The following is a 14,901-nucleotide window of genomic DNA, read 5'->3' as shown; positions in this document are numbered from 1 at the left end:
GAGTATCCGTAAGAATGTGACTGCCAAATGCTTATGTTAATGTTTGTGTACGTGTGTGGACAGATAGATAAGGCCATTTAGAAATGTAAACTTTTGCAAGGACGTGTTAAGAATGTTTGCAACTTACTTGTTAATAAGTGAAACCACAGCCAGGCCTCTTGAAGTGTATGCATAAATGGGTATTACACTGAGATAAACAAGCAGAGTTTTCCTAGGATACTGAAGGTTAACTTGACATTTTGATTTCTCTGATAGCTTTCTGTCTTGGCTTCTTGTAGCTTTTGGCAGTCCTGACTGTCTCTTTTCCTGCAGGACGGCCCCTGCCATGGTTTTCTGGCAATGGGTGAACCAATCATTCAATGCCATTGTCAATTATACTAACCGGAGTGGAGACGCACCCATCACTGTCAAGTAAGAAAGCAGTAAAATAACTGGAAATTAAGATCAACTTCCCTTCCAAGAATTATATTCAATAGTCTTGAGTTGCCTGGCCCTAAACCAGCAACAGGCTGTGGCAGTTTCTAGGAAATACCATTTTCACGATTCAATGCTTACCTGGATAGCAAAACTATCCTGCTGTTCTCTAATTCCAGATGGCGTGACCCCCCCCGTTTTTGAGATATTAGATTTTTTAATTGTTTAATGGGTTTTAGTCATAAGGTTCTTAATTTTCGGCCAAAGGGTATAATTCTTTTAAATTTTTAAATTTTGTATTGGATGTTTTTTACTTGGCTGTGCACCGCCCTGAGTCCACCAGGAGAAGGGCGGTATACAAATTTAATTTAATTTAAATAAATAAATAAACAAATAAATAAATAAATAAATAAATAATGAATCAGATTAAGACCATGAGAATAACATAATAAAATAAAATAAAGTGTATCAGCATATATAAGTACCAGGAATATCAATTGCCAAAAAGAGAGAGAAAATATATCCAGCGCTAGAAGAAAATTGTAACAAGGTTACAAAGACTGCTGGAGTTAACAAGTTTTAATGTCTTTCTAAAACTTAATAGGAGCTATTTGGATTTCTGGGGAACTCTTTATTTTACAGAAGGGGACAGAAATTGAAGACAGTCTTTTCCATGATCCTGAGAGTAATGCTCCCTAAATCTGGGGATTCAGAGGGACCAGGGGTGAAATCCAGCAGGTTCTGACAGGTTCTGGAAAACCGGTAGCGGAAATTTTGAGCAGTTCGGAGAACCGGTAGTGGAAATTTTGAGTAGTTTGGAGAACCGGCAAATACCACCTCTGGCTGGCCCCAGAGTGGGGAGGAAATGGGGATTTTGCAGTATCCTTCCCCTGCCATGTCCACCAAGCCACACCCACCAAGCCATATCACGCCCACCAAGCCACACCCACAAACCGGTAGTAAAAAAATTTGGATTTCACCACTGAGAGGGACCCTACTTTATCAGAATTTATTGCATGGCAGGTATTATTAGGAAAGTGGTCCCAGGGGTCCAAGGCCCATATAGTGCTTTAAAAGGTGACAGCCTGCAGCTTGAATTGTGTCGGGAAGCCAACTGGCAACCAGTGGAGCTCCCAAATTAGTGACAGGAATGGTTCCATTTGATAAAGGGAGGCAAGCCTCTTTTGGCCTAGCAGGCCATGGTTCATTTTTATGTTCTCAGAGACTACTGATTGGCACGACTGGCATTTTTTGTCTGGCATTTTTGTATTTTGATAAGATTTTGAGAAACTTGTCTTTCATTTTTCTCTTAAAGCCCTCAAAAATGGAAAAAGCAACCTGATGAAAAAAAGATGTAGGGTACCATCATGGCTGTTAATTTTCTACTAGCGCCAAATACAATTCAAAAACTGATTTTGCCTACTGGTATTTCTGATCAGAGGCGTATGTGCCTTATGATAACCAGAGGCTGCTTTAAATATGCAAAAAATATAATTGTGCGGAAATGGACAAACTAACATTTGAAATGAAGGATAAGGTAGACTCAAAAGTTTATATAGTGTGGAATAGGTGGTATAATTGGATAATTCGTAGAAATGAGAGTAAATGTAAAATTCTGTACGATAATAATAATTAACAAATATGCACTGTTAATAAGATAATGGACATGAGACCAAAGTCACTTTTTTAAATGTATTCTCGTCTGTATTAATATATGTATTTTGTATATACATGGTATAACATTTTACTTTTTATATGTTTAATAAACTTTTGTTTTTTAAAAAATAAAAAAAATAAATATGCTAAATTGCTATCCACCCTGCCATATTTCTGGGATGGGACTGGGGTTAAAGTTAAGGTTAGACAGGAGGGCTGAGAGTTTCTTGGTGTCACCAAGTTGTCTACTTGTTTTGCAGACAGTTGGGGACCGCTTATGTCAGTGCTACTACTGGAGCTGTGGTGGCGGCATTAGGACTCAAATCTCTCACCAAGGTAAGAGATCCAATGATCAAGCCATCCTGAAGACAGAATTCCTCATCTCTGAAATAAGAAGTAGCAATCTGTAAGCAATTTCGCTTACAGAAATGATTTTATCTCCTTCCTTGGTTATGACATGATCTGCCTCTTTCAGGAGCAGGGAGAATTCATGTTTATCATGAACATTTTGATATTGGTAAAATCTATTCCTGTGGATTTCATGGAGACTTCTTTATTTCATATTAATAAGCCAGACTGATAATTTTACTCTTACTATCCTAGTATAGTAGATTCAATGTATTACTATTTGTATGTACAAATATTAAGAAGTTCCTAATATAATAATTCTTGTGCTTGCATATCTCTTTTATCCAAAAGGATAACACCCCAAATCCCTAAGAAAATTAGATAGAAATACGCATCTGCTTTCCTTTGCCAGATTCTTAAAGAATGACTTTTCCAGTAATTCTTTCCAGTTCTTTTCAAAGGTTTCAGGAAACAAAACTTCCTTTCAGTTCAATTCTGCATTTTAGTCAACTGTAGGGCGTTTCTTCATTTGCAGTTGACCACAAACATCCCAGCAATGGCTTTTTTTCTGCCATTTCTTCATAATATTTTTTTCACTTTACCCCAACTCATATCTGACCCAGTTTAAAGTTTCCTGAAGCTGTTCCTCTGGAAGGATAGTATTTTCCCCTTCAAGAAGTTTGCCAATGTTGCGATCAGATGTTCCATGGAGAGTTGTAAAAAGGGAGCTTGCCAAGGCTGTACTAGCTTACATTTTACAAAGCTGCTTAGATATATTGAAAAGCAGTGATAGTCAACTTGCGGCAACTTATACGTCCTAATATTTTTTTCTTACCAAATTCTCTCAATTTCATCAATCATTCCTCAATGGTGGGTAATGACAAATCTTTCCATTTTTTGCATACAATAATCTCACTGCTGTAATCATATATTAAAATGATCTCCAATGTCTTTTTTCTAACTGTTTTGTCAATCAATCCTAAAAGGAAAAGTTCTGTTTTCAATATAATATTAATGTTTAAAATCCTCTGTATAAATGTATGCATTTCAATCCGTTTCTTAGCTTTTTTACATTCCATCAAGCATGATAAAATATCTCTTCATGTTGTTCACAGTCCCAACATACATATAAAATGTCTTCATACAATCTAGATAATTTGTTTGGCATCATGTACCAACAATATATCATTTTATAAAAATTGACTTTTTAAGATCACAACATAATGCAAATTTCAACCCTTTCAGCCACCTATTTTCCATTGATCCATCTGTTTATTAAAACCAACATTCTTAACATACTTTATCATACATTCTTTAACCCGTTCTATCTGTTTCCAATTTCAACAAAAATATATCCTTGGAATGCTTTATATTTAACTCATAGTTTTTTCCCTTGCCATACCAATTTAAATGAATTGTTTTGCCATTGCTTGAATGGCATATTAGTTATCAAAACAGCTGTTGTCTGAAATTAAAATATAATTCTAGGCAACACACCCATTTTTATCAATTTCTCCTATCTTAATATTTTCTTTTTATATTTTAATTTAATTTTATCTCTTAACATAATTATTTGGAATAATATGTAATTCATATTCATCATAATAATACCCAAATATTTTACTTTTTTTGTTTTTACTTTTTCTGCATCAGTTCTATTTGATTTTTCTACTTTCATATTTTTGTCAGCATCATCATCTTCAACTGATTTTTAAAACCTGTTAGCATATAAAAAATAATAATTTTCCCATTAATGTTTCTACCTCCTCTTATACCCTGTTTTCCCCCAAATAAGACATTCCCTGATAATAAGCCCAATTGGGCTTTTAAGCGCATGGCAATAAGGCCAAGCGTTTATTTCAGGGTTCAAAAAAATATAAGACAGGGTCTTATTTTTGGGGAAACATGGTACTTATTTTTCTGAAAGACATAGATCTTTTTCAAGAATAGTTATCATTTGGATCGCTAAGACTTTGGCCATTAATGTTCATAAAGTGGAAAATAATCTTAATAAAGGCACAGAAGTAAGAACATAATACAAGTAAGAGGATATTTTATACCACATCATACCGTGTTTTCCTGAAAATATGACCGGGTCTTATTTTCTTTTGACACCCCCCCCCAATGGCTAGGGCTTCTTTTTGTGTGGGTCTAATTATTGACTCACCTTGGCACCACGGCACTTGCAGCACCGCCCAGCAGGAGCCCACTGCCGGCTGACTTCTGCGTCCGCTTCCACCACTTGCATGTGTTGCCCTCAGCCTCCATTTTGCTGTCACAGCCTTCCGGAAAGCCCTCTGCAGCCAAGAAACGAGGTCCAGATTGACAGGTGCATCTCCCCTACAGAGGGCTTTCCGGAAGGCATCTGTAGCCAATAAAAGAGCTCTGGATCGATCCAGAGCTCTTTTATTGGCTACAGAGGGCTTTCCGGTAGGCATCTGAAGGTGAAATGGAAGCCAGGGGATGCCGCGCACATCAATCCAAAGCCGTTTCTCAGCTGCGGAGAGCTCTCTGGAAGACTGACAGCAAAACGGAGACCGGGTGGGTGGGGGGCAATGCACACATCAAACCGGACCTTGTTTATTGGCTCTGATGGTAAAATGGTGGCTGTGGGTGATGCGTGCGAGCGGCGGCAAGTGGCCACAGAAGAATTGGGCCTGCAAGGTGAGGCAGGTGCTGGGGTGTGCGAGGCCTAGTAAGTAGGGCAGCTCCACCCCCCATCCCTATCCTAGCTTAATTTTTACCTGTGTGCCTTTCCCCACCCCCTGCACTCTGGGGTGGGCGGGGTCTTAATTAGGGCTAATTTTGGAGTTAGGGCTTCATTTTAGCGCATGTATTCAAAAACATGATAGGGCTTCTTTTCAGAGTGGGTCATATTTTCAGGGAAACACGGTAGTGAATGTAAAAAGAAAAGGCAAGAGAAAATACAAATGATTTTGAATGAGATAAAAAAGGAAAGATAATGTTCAAAAATCCCTAAGGACAATAACTATAAGAGCCTGAGTGGCGCAGCAGATTAATGCTACTGTTAAAAGGTAGTATTTAGCTTCCAGCTGCCTGCAATTACTGCGAGTTCAATTCTCACCATGCTCAAGGTTGAATCAGCCTTCCATCCTTTCTAAGGTAGGTAAAATGAGGACCCGGTTGTGGGGGCAATAAGCTGACTGTGTATAAAATATACAAAAGTATGAAGGCTATTGCTTAACGCCTTGTAAGCCACCCTGAGTCTCTGGAGAAGGGTGGCATATAAATAAATAAATAAATAAATAAATAAATAAATAAATAAATAAATAAATAAACTTATCCACCAAATGAATCTTCTACAGAGGCAATTATCTATGTTAATAGTGAGAGAGATGAAAATAAAGATGAATTATGCAAAGTGAAGATAAATGGAGGAAATGGTTGGCATATAAATGACAAAAGAAAAAGAAAATGATATTAAAGTTGCAAGAAGAAAATACTGGAATAAGAAATAATGCAAACATACAAAAAGTGTTTCATCAGTATATAAAGGTCAAGAAATTTCCAAAGTGCATTGTAATATCATTTTAGATTATATCTCAAGCTGATAAGAGACTCAAATTCTTACAGTAGCCCAAAAAGAAAAAAAAAACAGAACAAAAGAAGAGCAGAGAGCTAGCTGTTGAGGTTGTTTTGTTAGTATATTTTAAGCCTGAGCTCTCTCATCAGTTGGAGGCCTATCTGAAAAATTTGCCTAGTAAGCCAGGGAGTTGCTTTGCATAACCAAATGCATGAACAAAATAGTATACACTGGATCTGATATAGTAGAAAAACAAAGTTCTGAAATTTCATTATACCTGTATAGTGAATTCTCAAAGGAATTGATGACAGTTCCTGACTGCATCAGTGACCCTGTTGTAAAATATAATTCTGTTCATCATGTTATTAATTTAATCTATATCACAAGTCTCTTTCTTCTCTCATTTCAACCCTCCCTTTTTGATAGCATTTGCCCTCAATCATTGGACGCTATGTGCCTTTTGCAGCTGTGGCAGCTGCAAACTGCATTAATATTCCATTAACAAGACAAAGGTAAGATGGCATGGCTTGTTGGATAGAAATGTAATGAGAGAACTGCTACAGGAAGTTCAACTCCTGATAATTCCTTATAAGTTGCATATTCTGAACACCTCTAACATTGGCTATCTTATCTTATAACACTAAAAAGCATGGAGTATGTATAGCTGTAATTATATATTCAAACTCCTGTAATACATTTTCAAGCTAACATGTAAGGTTCATGACCATGATAAAGATTTGATTGATAGTTATGTAAGGTTTGTATGCTAATATTGATTGTAAACTGAGTCAGTTTTCTGAACTAGGAATAGGATGTTGAAATAGAAATAGTCTGTTCCTCCATTCAACTCTTTCCTTCACACAACTTTCTTCCCTTCCCATTTATTCCTTTGCAAATACAGATGCAGTAACGAACAAAAATTTAATCTACCTTCATTGGAATCCCACTGGAAATTAGCACTGGGGACAGCTAAGGTCTATACTAGTTAGTTCTCCTCAGCTGTTTCCTGCAAAAATAAAATCATCTGGGCATCTAAAAAAATCAACTAAGTACTTCCTGTATTTCATAGGCAAGAGGTTTACAATGTACAGCCTATGGGCCATTGATAGGCTGTGAAAGTACTGCAGGTGGATCCTGGTGAGGACATATATATGGTCAAGAGATTTAGATAGATAGAGGATAGATTTAATTTTGGGAATATGCAAATGCCTATTGGGTGGGAGCAAATGCTGTAATGACCGGCTTCTATAGTAGTCCTCAAAAGCTTTTCTTGATAATATGGGGTCCCATATAGAGGAGAATAGAATCGGAAACAACTAGCACATATGTGCGAGGGGAACCTTTACCTTTACCTATAGAGGAGAATATTGAATAGTATTGCCATAACCATCACTATTGTACAACAGATGAGGAAAAAACAACATAATGAAATGCAGAGAAAAGACAGAATGAAGAATAGAGAGTTTATGCTTCCTTCTTAACCATTTTTATAGGGAGCTAAAATTTGGTATCCCCATTATGGATGAACATGGAAATCGGCTGGGTGAATCGAAGAAGGCAGCCCAGCAAGCTATTGTGCAAGTGGTGATTTCACGCATTGGCATGGCTGCACCAGCAATGGGTATGTTGTTGCTACCTTGACAAATATTTGAATGTCAGTGAATATTCCCTCTTTGTCCATCTTTTTTTTAATGACAAATTTCAAAGCAAAATTAAAATAACCCCTGAAGATAGAGCTTGAAAGACACAATAATATAATATATAATAGATGTTTATTTAGCTATTGAAACTTCTTAATTCAGTGGAACTTGCTTTTGTTGAGAAGAATATCATGAATTATGTTACTGAGAAAACATGTCAGTCCTTCCCAGTTGAGGCATTTGGGAGAACTAGAGATATGAGAAGTATTTATTGTAGCATAAATCTCAGTATATATAACTGGTGCTTTGAATGTATCACCTTCAGTTATTAACTATATTGCTGAAACTAATGGGATTGTAGTCCAAAAGATCCCAAGAGGAATGCACCTTAAAGGTGGGCAAAAGGTTCCTAGTGAAAAAGTATCCCAACAAATCCAGTATCTGCAGGTTTTCTCTGTCCCTTCCTTGAAGAGACATCTAGATTATTTTTATGGTGTCTGACTCTTCTTTCACTTCTTCCCCACAGCCATCCCTCCTGTGATCATGAATGCCCTAGAGAAAAGAGCATTTATGAAGGTATGGATATTTTTTTTGGTTCTTGATCAAGTTCATGTTCCTCCATAACTTTATGCCTAGAAGGATGTGGTTCCCTTTTTTTGGTCAGGTTCCCTTCTAACCATGTTTCCCCGAAAATAAGATCCTGTCTTCTATTTTTTTAAACCCTGAAATAAGCGCTTGGCCTTATTGTCATGCGCTCAAAAGCCCGATTGGGCTTATTATCAGGGGATATCTTATTTTGGGGGAAACAGGGTAGTAGGGAAGTTTAATCCTAACTTTTGCCTAACCCCAACCCTATGCAAATGGCAGCTACAAGACAGAGAAAAGAAATTTACTTTTCTTTTCAGATGCATCAGTTGTCATGCTGGAATCAGGGTTGATGGGATGGATCAAGATCATGAAAATTATATACAGTTTAATTAAACCAGCTTTCTCCAATTTGGTCCTCTCCAGATGTGTCAATTGGAATACAATTGGAACTGGTGACTAATGCTGGCTAGAAGTTAAAGTCCCAGGAACCTGAAAGGAAACGGATTTTTCTTTTCTTGCAAATGGCAAATATAAGATTAACATAAAAAGAAACTGTCCTATCTCATGTTTAGCTTCTAGCATTAAAAGCCATCATGAAATTAACATTTAGCAAGATTGCTAAAGTTCTGCTCCCATTTTAGTCCTCTGATATTAATTTTGGGAACCATATATAGTAGCACTTTTCCTCATATTTCTGATTTTTATATTCTAGTGTTTATTAAACTTTTTTTTTCCTCTCAGAATCTCTTCCCATTTTTGAAAATTGTGGAAGACTCCAAAAGAGCTTTTGCTTGTATACTTGTATGTTATATTGTTTACTATATTAAAAATTAAAATTGCCATATGCGAAACAGCCACTACTTCTCATGATTGTTGATGGGATTTTATTATTGTATTAGTTTTTAACATAGATAGAAAAATAATTTTGATTTTGTGGACTCCTAAGAGGGTCATGGGAGACTCTAGGGGTCCTCAGGCAACACTTTGAGTACAGGGGTGGGTTCCACTTACCTTTATTACTGGTTCACAACGGGAGCGTGCGTGCTTCTGTGCATGCGCAGATCAACCATGATGATGTCGGGACAGGTGGGCGGAGCCTCCCACAGGTTTTACTACCAGTTCTATAGAACCAGACCGAACTGGGAGCAACCCACCACTGTTTGAGTACCATTGCTACCTTAATATAGTGTGTTGTCAGCTTCTCTTCGATGTCCTTCTAAGGTTTGTGTTATTCATTTTCCCATTCCAGACATTTATCGTTGAGGACATCAGCTTCCATGGGAATGTTCATATGTATCAAAATTAGCACAATGGCAGACAAACATTGTAATCCAAGCCCCTTATGTGGCTTTCTATGTGCATCACCATTGTACACATGCTCAAAAGAAGTGGGACTTGTATTGTGATGGTCTGCAGTTTTGCTGATTTTGCCCCCACCCTCTTTTTCTACCTAAGGAAATTATCCAGGTTTTCAATATGTTAAATCAGTTTCTGGGTTTCAACAAAAACAGAAATATTTGTAGCAGCAGATTAACCCTATTCAAAAACCAAGTGTTGAGAGCTTTGCTGAAGTGCATATTGACTTCCAAGAATGACATGTTTGTAACACTGAAGATATTCCAGAAGGATGGCTGTGGCAAAGGCAGAAGATACACTTGCTGCACTTCAACACATCTGTTGAATTGAGGCACTGTGTTATTAAGGCAACACAACATTTTGCCTCTGCTTATATATTCTGTGCATCAGGCTCAAAAAGGGTCCGTCATCCTCTCATGTATAGCTATGATTGCTCCATAAAGCATTTCACTTCTATAAACTATAAATAAATAAGAATTTTTGCTTTGGAAAACAATATGAATATTGTGTATAAAGAATTCCTTTTCTATTTCCATCAGCGATACCCCTGGATGAATGCTCCTCTGCAGATTGGACTTGTGGGCCTGACGTAAGTGATATCTTTCTCCTAGAATTGTCCAGGAACAGAGATCCAAGACTTTTGTATTTTCTATACTGGACAATGTGACTTGACTTGTTGACTAATGAGGACTTGCACCAATATTTAGCAGGGGAGTTCCCATATGTTTGTGAACATTTGGGGAGATTATGATCTTTGTTTGGTGGTCTTGGTTATTTATCTAACTTGTACCATCAGTCCAAAAGCTTTGTGCAATCCTCTAGCACCACTAGATGATGAACCTGGAGTCTTCCCAAAATGTGGTGCCATCCATATTCTGGACAACAATTCGCATTATCCTGCACTGCTGTCTATTATAACTGGACCTTGGAATTGTAGACCAAATCAGCACTGATTAGGGAAACTGAACAAGGATTAACATTCAGCCCGTCCTCTTAAAAATCTAATTAGAAGATTGTTACAGTGTTGTTGGTTGGAGCCTGAAAAGGCACTGGATATGAGAGGGAAACATTGATTGGGAAGCAAGAGAACTACAATATAAGATTGTGTTATGTGTATTGTTTCCCTTTAGCATTCTAATCAGATGTTGGAAAATTGATTTATGTATATCCATTACATATGGTAGACAATTATGGTTGATGATACTCAAGTAGCTGGTGAGCATGATAGCTATTTTTCTCATGAGTCAAGCACACAATGACAAAATGGCAACCAAAAGTACTTCTTCCATTCTTGTCTTTCTTTCTGTAGTTTGGTGTTTGCCACACCTCTTTGCTGTGCATTCTTCCCACAGAAGAGGTAAGAAATACCCTTACATATTTTTGCATGTTATTGTTGCTTTCAGTTAGGTATAATATTTGTTTACTCAATATTTCTCAGGAAAATGTGTTCTGGAGTATTTCCCCAAAGATTGTGCCAAAGAATTTGAGAACTGGGTTATAAAGCTCAGCAATAGAACTTTGCATTGAGAAGATCCGAGATTCATTCCTTGATATCTTAGGCTGGAAGGATCTGCTAAGCAGTGAGGGACAATTAGACAACACTGTCAATTAGAGAAGGTTGAAGGCAAAAAGCACATTTTCTCCTCAGTGGCAGCCTTTGGTTTTTGACATTTCATACTTTCAAGCCAATATACATACGTTCTGTTATCTTCTTTAAGGGCTTTTTTAAAAACTAGACATTTATGCATTCTGATGGACAATTCCATACTGAATATCAAATTTCACATTTCTGTGGGGTGGTCATACAGTTTTATATTTAACCTGCCTATTTTGTTTCTTGCATTGTGGTCAGAACATCTGGTTTATGAACTAAATAAATGGATATTGAATGATATTTGAAATAATGCAGTCAGATGACTAATGTAGAACACTTTGATTTCACTTGCCCTCTTACCCTTTCTTACAGAAAGAATTATTTCTTTCCAAAGGCCACAAAGTTGAATATATGGTTCAACCAGCTTTCCCAGCTTAATGCCTTTGACAGGGCTATGTTGATTGGAGATTATAGAACCTGTAATCCAACACCTCCAGAAGGCATAATAAATAAAGTCTGTCAAAGTCTGTAGAACCCTAATTTTCTAAAACATGCTTCAGTAACCATAATTCTCTAAGTTATTGGTGCCACATCCATAGCAGGTGTACTTTCAAATAAACAGTGTAATATTTCCTTTTGCAGTTCAATGCGGATGAATCGCCTGGAACCAGAAGTCCAGAATTTGATCAGAGAGAAGAATTCTGATATTGAGGTTGTCTATTTTAATAAGGGACTTTAAGAAACGATGCCACATACTAAGCTGGTATGCATCTGAAAGAAGTCAATGAGGAACCCATGAACCAGCATTCCAAAGGAGAAAGTTACATTTTGTAATAATATAATCCCTTTTACATGCTGCTTTCTTGTTAGCTGTCAAATCTTGGCAGTCCTATGTGTGCGATATACCCTTCCTGCATTCAGGAACAGATTATAAACTGGCAGTGTACTTTTGCTCTGATCCAAACAGAATCATTCCAGTCTTGACTCAGCTTGATGTCAGCACCAAAACTGCTGACAGTTTTTTAAGCAAAACCCAGTTCTTCTATTATGCATAATTCTGCTGTAATGTGTAGATGTTGTGTGTAAAAGAAAGAATGTTTGTGTCTACACATGTAATCCCTGTGAAGTAATATTTAAGAATCATGAAACTGAGATCCTTCTCAGGAGAGGAGCTCCACTGTGTACTTTAAATCCTACAGAAATCAAGTTCAGTGGAAGAGCAATTTGCCCTTCGCTTCAACTGAAGTCTTTCTTATTCAGCACCTAATAAAAACATCATGGTTTCATGAAGGACTTGCACATGTTTGTGAGCTGCCTATAATCCTGGGATTGTAAAAAGGCTTTGCTCCAAACCATCTGTTCTTACAATGAAAAAATGACTGCATAAATAATCATCTTTGCATCCTCTTGCTATTTTAGTGTTTCTTGCAACCAATGAAGCATTCCGTTGCAAAGATGGCAATATATGCAGCCCTACTGTTAAAAACCCCATGAGGTAGATCAGGGGTCCCCAAACTTGGCAGTTTTAAGACTTGTGGACTTCAACTCCTAGAATTCTGGAAGCTGAAGTCCACAAGTCTTAAAGCTGCCAAGTTTGAAGACCTCTGAGGTAGATTATCATCATTAGTGAATTCTGAGTATGAGAAAATACTGGGGTTTCATAGTAACATGCTATTTGATCATAGTGAAAGCATTATTGCAAGATGGAGGGGATTCTCTGTTAGAGTTTTACAGGTTGTCCTTGTTTAGCAAACCAGTCATTTCATGAAACAGTCACTAAGTGACTTCAGCTTCAGCATTCCTTTGCCTTTCAGACCTGAAAGTCATAAATGTGAAGATTAATTATAAAGTACAGTATTTTTTTTTCAGTAAATCATAAAGTTACTGTCAGTGCAGTTGCTAAACGAGGACTGACTCTGTAGGTCTGAACATGGGCTTCTATTTAATATTTTGAATCTGTAGATATCACAAAGCCATATAGAAAACTCTGATGCAGACATTTGCTAGATTGTTTTTGAAGAGGGATTATTGCTTATCTTTTGCTTATGATAGTATTTTCAATAACTATATTCACAATTACAATAACAGTTATAACTATATATTAGAATAATACATGAGCCAAGAAAAAGTTCAAAGGACAATAAACACAGATGACATTCAAGCTGAAGGTTGATTCTTTCGGCTCATCATGTTGCATGCTGTGTTTTCTACTTCATTTGGTTAGGCATATACTATGACATCTGTATCCTAGGCTTAAGGTATAATACAGGTAATCCTCGACTTACAATCACAATTGAACCCCAAATTTTTGTTGCTGAGACATTTGTTAAGTGAATTTTGCCTCATTTTACAACCTTTCTTGCCACATTTGTTAAGTGAACCACTGCAGTTGTTAAGTTAGTAATATGGTTGTTAAGTGAATCTGGCTTTTTCATTAACTTTACTTGTCAGAAGGCTGCAAAAGATGATCACACGACCCCAGGACACTGCAACCATCATAAATGTGAGTTAGTTGCCAAGCGTCTGAATTTTGATCACGTAACCATGGGGATGCTGCAATGGTCATAAGTTGAAAAACAGTATTAAGTCACATTTTTAGTGCAAATGTAACTTTGAATGGTCACTAAATGAATTGTTGTAAGTTGAGGACTACCTGTACATTGTGGTAATATTTTCCAAAATAAGAATGACACTATTTTTTTTTTCTTCACTCATCTTCATAATGCTCAGTTTAGAGCACAACTCTTCTTACTCATAGGGAATATTTGTTTGAATTGCTTTAAGAACATAAATGACAGTCTTTGGTGCGTAATGGAATGTATAACTATGATTCATAGAATGCAGACATATGTGCTTGAACTGAGTCAGTGATCCTGGAATTATGGCTTTAATCATGCCTGCGCAGAACATTTGTATGAATGGCTGAATGCAAGCATTTCCATAGCCAATTACGGCACCTCCTTCTGTCTGCCATGTAGACGTAATAGATCAATGCAAGGATCAGTCAATTTGCACACCTGATCAAATGCACTAAATCAGCATATCCACATCCTAGAAGAAACTTTGTGAAGATGTCACATAGCACCTCTTAAATATTTTGAAAAATCTATGTAAAATGGGTGGCTGAAACTTCAGAATTCTCTTTACAGAAGTATTTCTAGAGAAAACACTCAAAGGTGATAATAGTGGACAGTCCTTTGATGGTATACTGTATGAATCTGGTATCAAATATCATTTGCCGTTTTAATGAAAAGTTCTTTTTGCCCTTTAGCAGAAGGGCCAAAGAATTTAATTTAGGCACCACAATGCATAAGCAGCTTCACTGAAACTGATGCCAGAACTGCCTTTCCAAAAGGTGTTGAAGGTCAGTGCTTAATCCAGTTTTCTGTTCTTTTCATCTCTATAGCAAGTCACTTAATAGGAGTAAAATTGCCTACCTTTGGTTCCTTATAAATGTCACTGAAGTTGGAGGCTCAGAAGTTCAGTCAGAGGTTGCTATGTGCTCTTTATTATGTTTACTCTTAATGAAACCTTTTGTCTACGTTCTCTGGAATGTAATCTTATAATATTACAATAACTTTTGGAATTTTTATATCAGTGCATTTTCTCTTTATATGCTAGATTGTGGTGGGATTTTATTTTATCAAACTAAAAATTATTTATGTGCAGCAATCCACATGTATTCCGTATCATCATGCCTCTTGTGCAGCTTTAACTAAGGCAATTTTTCCAAATAAAGAATATAATTTCTGTCTCTTGAA

The 14,901-nt window shown here is 36.9% G+C and overlaps 1 protein-coding gene across 3 annotated transcripts in view; it reads left to right on the top strand.

Annotated features, from left to right (window-relative positions):
- SFXN3 (sideroflexin 3) overlaps positions 1–14,901 on the top strand; it is a 22,006-nt gene extending 7,105 nt beyond the window's left edge. For all 3 annotated transcript variants that reach the window (XM_034439947.3, XM_034439949.3, XM_087872839.1), the window contains 8 exons: positions 313–411; positions 2,331–2,406; positions 6,389–6,474; positions 7,456–7,583; positions 8,129–8,178; positions 10,086–10,135; positions 10,856–10,903; positions 11,783–14,901. In XM_034439947.3, the coding sequence (XP_034295838.1) occupies positions 313–411; positions 2,331–2,406; positions 6,389–6,474; positions 7,456–7,583; positions 8,129–8,178; positions 10,086–10,135; positions 10,856–10,903; positions 11,783–11,879 (634 nt within the window). In that variant the 3' untranslated portion in view covers positions 11,880–14,901. The remainder of the gene's footprint in view (positions 1–312; positions 412–2,330; positions 2,407–6,388; positions 6,475–7,455; positions 7,584–8,128; positions 8,179–10,085; positions 10,136–10,855; positions 10,904–11,782) is intronic.

This window comes from Pantherophis guttatus, chromosome 6, assembly GCF_059756535.1.
Source record: "Pantherophis guttatus breed Tessera chromosome 6, ASM5975653v1, whole genome shotgun sequence".
Taxonomy (NCBI): domain Eukaryota; kingdom Metazoa; phylum Chordata; class Lepidosauria; order Squamata; family Colubridae; genus Pantherophis; species Pantherophis guttatus.
The sequence above is the reverse complement of the archived record's forward strand: the minus strand, read 5'-3'. Positions and strand labels throughout refer to the sequence as shown.